An 8,616-nucleotide genomic window follows, 5' to 3' on the forward strand; every position below is an offset into this window, starting at 1 on the left:
AAGGGGTTTCCCCTGTTGAAGTAAGGACATACGTACGGTATCCATGCAAAGCAAACAGGAGCATATCATGTCAATCCTTGTACGTCATGACCATCTTTTGGATAATCTTCTTAATGTTCTTATTCGTAGCTTCAACAACCCCATTCATCTTGGGCCTGTAAGGAGAAGAATTATGATGTTCAATCTTAAAGTCATCACAAAGCTCTTTCATCATCTTGTTATTCAAGTTCGACCCATTATCGATACCCATGCAAAGCAAAAGGAAGCATCTCATGCTAATCCTTATATGTCCCAACCATTTTCTGGATAATCTTCTTAATTGTTGTGGATGATCTACCTTTGGATTGGAGAACATCCAAAGATAATCCTATCAATAACATACTTGGAGACATCACCAAAGGCATGACAACACACTCCAAGAGAATTAATTTTTGTTATCACTTTGCATTCGTTTCACAAGTTGAACCTAAAAACGCTAAAGATGCATTACTTGATGAGCATTGGCTTATGGTTGTGCAAGATGAACTAAACCAATTTAAAAGAAATTATGTTTGGGACCTTGTCCCTCATACCAAAAATCATCAAGTAATTGGCACTAGATGGGTCTTTAGAAAGAAACTTGAAGAAAATGAGGTTATAACTCTGAATAAGGCTTGGCTAGTGGCTCAAGGTTATAACCAAGAAGAGGGCATTGCCTATGCGGAAACTTATACTTCGGTTGCTCGCCTCGAGGCTATACACATTCTACTAGCTTATGCTTGCTCTAACGATTTCAAGTTATTTTGAATGGACGTGAAAAGTATGTTCCTTAATGGCTATATTAATGAGGAAGTGTATGTAGCTCAACCTCTCAATTTTGAAAATCACGAGTATCCTAATCATGTTTACAAACTAAAGCGAGCTTTGTATGGTCTCAAACAAGAACCTAGGCTTGTTATGAGTGACTTAGTAAGTTTTTAATCGATCAAGGATACTCTAGGGGAAAGATAGATACTATTCTTTTCATTAAGCGTCAAAGAAAACACACTCTTCTAGTTCAAGTTTATGTCGATGATATCATTTTTGGATCCACTAACATGCAACTTGTCAATGAGTTTTCTAAGGTTATGCAGGGTGAGTTTGAGATGAGTCTCATGGGTGGGTTGAATTACTTCCTTTGGCTTCAAATCAAGCAACTCAACGAAGGGACATTCGTGTGTCAAACCAAATATTGCAACGAATTACTAAAGCGATTTGGTATGGAAGATGCAAAATCAATTAACACTTTAATGCCTACAAATAGAAACTTGGAAAGGAAAGAAAATGGTAAGGATTTTGATGTAAAAAAGTATAGAGGTATGATTGGATCTCTTCTAGATCTTACTGCATCTAGGCCGAACATTATGTTTAGCGTGTGCATGTGCGCTCATAATCAATCGACTCATAAGGAATCTCATTTAAAATCCATAAAATGCATTCTTAGGTATCTTCATGGTAATTCTAAGTATGGGCTTTGGTATTCTAAGGGAACTGATTATAATTTTGTTGGTTATATCGATTCTGATTTTGCCGGATGTAAATCGGATATGAAGAGTACCCGTGGAACTTGCCACATGTTTTTAAATTCCTTAGTAAACTGGAATAGTAAGAAATAGGTTTATGTTTATTTGTCAACTGTCAAGGCGGAATACGTAGCGGCCAATAGTTGTTGTGCTTAAATTTTGTGGTTCAAACAACAACTACTTGATTTTGATATTAAAATACAATGTATTCCTATTATGTGCGACATCACTAGTGCTATTAATCTAACCAAAAGTCTGGTGCTACACTCTCGCACTAAGCATATTGAGATCCGTCACCACTTCCTTCGTGACCATGTTGAGAAAGGAGAAGTCGTATTTGAACATGTTGATAGCAAAAATCAACTTGCGGATATCTTTACAAAACCTCTTGCGACCGAACCATTTTTCAACATTCAAAGGGAATTGGGGATACTTGATATCTCAAATTTTTCCTAAATATGATTTGATGCATGCACTTTATATACTTTTGCTCTAACTTTCCTTGGAAGTTCAATTACATAAGAGTTCATTCTTCATCAATTCATTACCGAGGTAATATTGTTCCATTTTCCTTTTCCCTTTTGTAAGCAAGCTTTTACTTTTGCATGTTGTTTATGTTCCAAATAATTGATATTTTTGATGTTTGAAATAGTACATGAATGTTCACTTCCAAAAATTTATATTGATGTATGTCAATTTATATGCTTATAGTGACTTTGTGTTATTCTTTCTTCATGCTTGAAATATGCTCGTGGTGCATTGGCTTGTTATCTATTCCGGCATGAAATATGGTTGAACATGTTATAATGTTATCAAAATTATTGTTGTGTGTTATTATTATGATAACATCTCTGTTTTTGGTTTGAGTGGTGGTAAATCTATATATCGCCTTGCTAGAGCACATGTGTGTGCAGCATTTCAGGAGCACCAAAGGCATATCTCACGTAATTGTGTCGCTTTTGTAGCAACTCAAGATTTTGATTACATTGGTAACTTCATCTTTCATTTTTATGTTATGTTATTTGGCATAAGTTGTGGCAACCATGTTATATTGTTGCTTTGCCTGCGTTTATATATGGTTAGGCATTCTTTTTCAATATGTATATCATTCAATGTGAGTGTTGTGGTATTGATATTCTTATCTTTGCAAACCACCTCTCCGTGTTATATTGGTTTATGTGTGATTTATGATACTTCTCATGGATTGCTTAGCTTCTTTTTGATGTTGTCAAAAGGGTCGAAACAAGATGAAGTTGAGATGCATAAATTTAGAGGGAACCTTTCATTGAAAACATGAAACACATCGTCTCAAATTTTGCCATCATCAACAAGGGGAGCATGTGAGTGTAACTTTCCATTAGATGTATTTTGCAAGATGTCAAAACCAGGATACTTTAGCGTTAATGTATATTGGACGATATTCTCTGATTCTCAATGTGCATCTTAGCATTAGGAAGCATAAAGGTATTTGTAAACAAGTTTGAAAATGTTTCATGCATCAAACAGGTCGGCACATGCGATGAACATGTCGGCACGTGGCTTTCACAAGTCGGCCTATACAACGAAATTTTCCAAAAATTCACAATTTTTTCAAATCTTTTGCATTCCTTTTGTCTCCAAATATGCATGCATATAAATACTTCATACATGCATCATTTTCTAGTAAGGTTTTTAGAGAGTAAAACTTATACGAAACCAGGATTTCAAAGCATTCTTACCATCTTCAACCTCATTCTGTGCATACACACAATCAAACTACACATAATCATTTTTTTATTGGGTGTCTTCTAGATTAGGATTGATATCGTCCAATTTAGGTTGATTGTACTGTAAATTGGGTTGAGAACTTTGAGGGTTTCAAATTAGAAAACCGAGTTGGGGTTTTCCTTCAAGATCTTTTAGGGTTTGAAAGTTTTGGACAAGATTACGCAATTTGGATCAGATCGAGTGAAGTCTTTGAAGAATGGGAGGTTCTTGTAAAGGAGTAGTGTGGGACGGTGGATCACATTTGTAAATCTTGGGTTTCAACAAGTGCACGTTTTGGATTCGATCGAGTGACAGATTTGAAGAATAAAGGGTTTCTTGCAAATAAGTAGCGTGAGACGGTGAATCGAAGCGACATTGCTGGGTTACTTGATCAAGCTTTGATCAAGCTTTGATCAAGGGAAGAGAAGGTGTCAAAATCAACATCAAACTTAGGGTTTGTAGAGTTGGATTGCTATATCTATCTTGTATTCATACATTTGTAAAGTAATATATATTACACTATCTCAATGCGAGTTCGAGTTGAGGGCATACGTACCCATAGTGAGGTCGATTGGGGAACTACCTAAACAAATCCTTGTGTACTCTCTCTCTCTCTCTCTCCCTCTCTCTCTCTCTCTCTCTCTCTCTTATTTTAGGTTTGTAGATTGTCGATTTCATTGATCGTGTGATCAAATTGTTTGGATGATAATTTTTTATTACGTTTTGAAATTGGTGTTGTTGAGTTGATCACAATTACTTAGGTTGTGATTGGGTTTTAATATCAACAATACCACACGTAACCTTCCAAACAATATCGACTGCACACTAGGTGTTCGACAAATTGCTTCAATTGATTTTTTGTGTGAATTATCATTGGAAGTAGACTTTCCTTATTTCTTTACATTTAACTAGTTGTATTTAATTGTCTTCGATCAATTGGCTATTCATTATTGTTGAGATTAATCATGCTAATCATTATGGTTTAGGCTAATGCAGTTGGTTATTAGTTTGTTTAGTTTACTCCATTATGATTGGTAGTTATGAGATAAGGTTGCTATATATAAAGAATACATTGCCACATGTAATACATCTATCAAATATAACAGTATTTCATATCTCATCTTCTTCCTTCTTCTTTATTCTTCTTTCTTCTTCTTCTGTTATTTTTCATAACAGTCCTTACATGGCATGGTTATATTCCGCCATTGATAAAGCTTGACCAATCACAATATGGTATCATTCGCCAATCCGATCCTTTTTCCGCTGCTATCTCACTGAATTCTTTTCCCAACCTCATTTCATCTCTCTTGTTCAATTCTTTCGTTTCTCATGGCTCCCTCTCGAGCTTCATCCTCATCAACTGACCCTGCTTTGGATCAAACCTCGCCGTATTTCGTTCATCCCAGTGATGGCCCTGGTTCTGTAACAGTGCTTCCCAAACTCACCGGTTCCAATTATCACTCATGGGCTCGAAGCATGAAGAGAGCTCTTGGTGGAAAAATGAAGATTGAGTTCATTGATGGATCTCTCCCTGTTCCATCAGATTCTTTTGATCCATCTCTGCGTGCTTGGAACCGCTGCAACATGCTTGTCCATTCTTGGATCATGAATTCTGTTTCAGATTCAATCTCACAGTCCATTGTTTTCATGGAAAATGCGCTAGATGTATGGAATGACTTGAAAGAAAGGTTTTCCCAGGGCGATTTAATACGAATCTCTGAGCTGCAACAAGAAATTTACAACTTGAAGCAAGAAACCAAATATGTTACAGATTTTTTCTCTGATCTTAAAATCCTTTAGGAAGAGCTAGATCTATATCTACCTTTACCAACCTGCACCTGCCGCATAAAGTGTACATGTGAGGCTATGCGCAGTGCAAGATCCCATCACCAGCTATTGCAGATCATCAGATTTTTGACTGGTTTAAATGAACAGTTTGCTGTAGTGAAGTCCCAAATCTTGTTGATGGATACATTACCAACTATGAACAAGATATTTTCCATGGTGATTCAACATGAGCGCCAACTCCAACTCCCTATTCCACATGATGAAGCCCAAACATTGATCAATGCTGCTGATTCCAAGAGGTTTGGAACAAGAAACAATGCCTTCAAACATGGTGTTCGCATTTGCACATTCTGTGGCAAGACTAACCATACTGTTGAAAACTGCTTCAAGAAACATGGTGTTCCACCTCATATGCAGAAACAATTTCAAACTTCAGCTAACAATGTGGCAACAGATGGAAATAATGATGGATCTTCATCTCATAATGTTGACATTCAAAGTGACAATTCACCTATGACTCAAGGCCAATTCAGTGCTCTAATGGATCTACTTCAGAAATCTAATCTTGGACAATCTTCAGTACATGCTTCTTCCAACCAAGTTGTTGTTGGTCATCCATCAACAGGTAACACATATCATTGCATGCATAGTAATAGTAATGGCTCTTGGATCATTGATTCAGGAGCTACTGATCACATATGTAGCTCTGTCAAATGGTTTCATTCACATAAGAAAATTATTCCTATCAATGTTAGATTACCAAATGGACAATGTCTTGTTGCTGATCACTCTAGAACAATTCATTTCTCTCCTGATTTCATTGTGCATAATGTGCTTTTACTCCCTGAATTTTCTTTAAATTTATTATCTGTTTCAAAGCTGTGTGAATCCTCTAATTACACTGTCAATTTCCTTAAATCACAATGTGTCATACAGGACAAACTCACCCTGAAGATGACTGGTTTTGCTGAGCAGAAAGATGGATTGTATTATCTAACACTGAGAGATAATGATTCACCTGCCACACACACACCTGTTTTAACCTCTGCTTTAGCAGCCAGTGTCATTTTACCTGAGAAAGCCTTATGGCATTTTAGATTAGGACACTTATCTCAAAACAGATTATTGTACCTACATTCTCAATTTCCTTTTATCAAAGTTAATCACAAAGATGTTTGTGATGTTTGTAGCTATGCTAGACAAAGAAAACTCCCTTATACTGTTAGTAATAATAGAGATGTCCATCCTTATGATTTGGTTCATTTTGATATTTGGGGACCTCTTGTAGTCCAATCTTTACATGGCCATTCCTATTTTTTAATTGCTGTTGATGATTGTAGCAGATATACATGGATAACATTAATGAAAACCAAATCTGAAGCTAGACAGCATGTCATTAATTTTGTCAATCTCATAGAAAACCAACACAGTCTTCATGTCAAAATCATTAGAACAGATAATGGCCCTGAGTTTAATATCCCTGAATTTTTTTCATCTAAGGGAATCATCCATCAAACCAGCTGTGTTGAATCTCCACAACAAAATGGTCGTGTGGAGAGGAAACACCAACATTTACTAAATGTTGGGAGAGCCCTCCTTTTTCAATCAAAACTTCCAAAAGAATTCTGGTCATATGCTATCCTACATGCCACATTCATTATAAACAAACTTCCTACACAAGTCTTAAACAATATGTCTCCTCACTTCATACTGCACAATACACATCCTGATATGCACAGTCTTAAAGTTTTTGGATCTCTTGCTTTTGCATCCACACTGCATATGCACAAAACCAAATTAGAGCCAAGAGGTCGAAAATATGTTTTCTTAGGATACAAAAATGGTATGAAGGGTGTGATACTCTATGACATTAACAGTCATACAATTTTGGTCTCTAGAAATGTTATACACCATGAACATATTTTCCCTAACTCAAATGTGAATTCCACTAACTGGACTTATCACCCATACAAAGATCCTAATGACTCATCACACAATGAACCTGCCACACATGTTCCAACACAAAACATTGAATCCACAACTGAGGAACATGAGCCTTATCCTAACACAACCATTGACACACTGCACCCTAAACCTCTAGATAATAATGATGAAAACCATGGCACTCCACCTGCTACTGATGCACCAGTTATTGACAACATCTAATCCATGCCTGTTAGAGCTAAACATACACGTCATTATCTCTCAGATTATGTGTGCAATACATCTGATGTATCAGCAGTCAAGTCATCATCAGGTACAACTAAAACTAACTATCCTATTTCAAATTATGATTCCCTGCATTTTCTATCTGCATCTCATCGTGTCTTTGCATCCAATATCACTTCTACACATGAACCAAAGAACTACAAAGAAGCATGTTTGTCTGAACATTGGATCAAGGCTATGAAGTCTGAATTAGATGCACTAGACAAGAATAGGACTTGGAACATAGTTGATCTGCCACTACATGTCAAACCTATTGGTAACAGATGGGTTTTCAAAGTGAAACATAGAGCAGATGGCACAATAGAAAGGTATAAAGCCAAACTGGTTGCAAAGGGATACAATCAAATTGAAGGGCTTGATTTTTTTGACACATTTTCACCTGTAGCAAAGCTTACCACTATCAGAACCCTTCTTGCAACTGCTGCCATCAACAACTAGTTTTTACATCAACTGGATGTTAACAATGCTTTTCTACATGGGGAATTGCAGGAAGATGTGTACATGACCATACCTGAAGGTGTTACATGTCACAGGCCTAACCAAGTGTGCAAACTCCAAAAGAGTTTATATGGTCTGAAACAAGCCAGTCGAAAATGGTATGAAAAATTGACAACCTTACTACTGCAGCAAGGCTACACTCAGTCTGCTTCTGATTACTCTCTCTTCACTTTGAAAACTAATGATCACTTTACAGCCATTCTAGTATATGTTGATGACACAATTCTAGCTGGAACATCCATGCCTGAGTTTGATCGCATTAAGCTTATCCTGGATGAAAATTTCAGCATCAAAAACTTAGGCATACTCAAGTATTTCCTTGGCCTCGAAGTTGCTCATTCACAGGCAGGAATTTCATTGTCCCAAAGAAAATACTGTCTTGATCTTTTGCAGGAATCAGGCATGCTTGGATCCAAACCAGCTCCCACACCTACAGATTCATCTGTCAAGTTACATGCTGATAATGGCAAGGCCTTTGAAGATATTGGAGTATACAGACGATTGATAGGACGACTGCTGTATCTTAACACCACACGCCCATATATCACTTTTGCCACACAACAACTTAGTCAATTTCTGCACAATCCAACAATGGCTCACTATCATGCTGCCTGCAGAGTTATTCGATACTTGAAAAACAGTCCTGGCAGAGGAATAATATTTCGAAGAAATGCTGAGCTGCAATTACTTGGTTTCTCAGATTCTGACTGGGTAGGCTGCATTGATTCAAGGAGATCCATTTCAGGATACTGTTTCTTTCTTGGAACCTCTCTTATATCGTGGCGTACAAAGAAACATGACACCATTTCCAGAT

General features: G+C 36.9%; 1 protein-coding gene across 1 annotated transcript; it reads left to right on the top strand.

The window, feature by feature from the left end:
• Positions 1–1,076: 1,076 nt before the first annotated feature.
• LOC127131224 (uncharacterized mitochondrial protein AtMg00810-like) lies at positions 1,077–1,634 on the top strand. The gene has a single exon (XM_051060156.1). It carries the CDS (start codon positions 1,077–1,079, stop codon positions 1,632–1,634), a length of 558 nt encoding a protein of 185 aa, XP_050916113.1.
• The last annotated feature ends 6,982 nt before the right edge of the window (positions 1,635–8,616 follow it).

The sequence above is a fragment of the Lathyrus oleraceus genome, chromosome 3, assembly GCF_024323335.1.
Source record: "Lathyrus oleraceus cultivar Zhongwan6 chromosome 3, CAAS_Psat_ZW6_1.0, whole genome shotgun sequence".
Classification (NCBI taxonomy): domain Eukaryota; kingdom Viridiplantae; phylum Streptophyta; class Magnoliopsida; order Fabales; family Fabaceae; genus Lathyrus; species Lathyrus oleraceus.

Coding starts and splice junctions, on each gene's coding strand:
- LOC127131224 (XM_051060156.1), top strand. CDS start 1,077: ATGCAACTTGTCAATGAGTTTTCTAAGGTTATGCAGGGTGAGTTTGAG.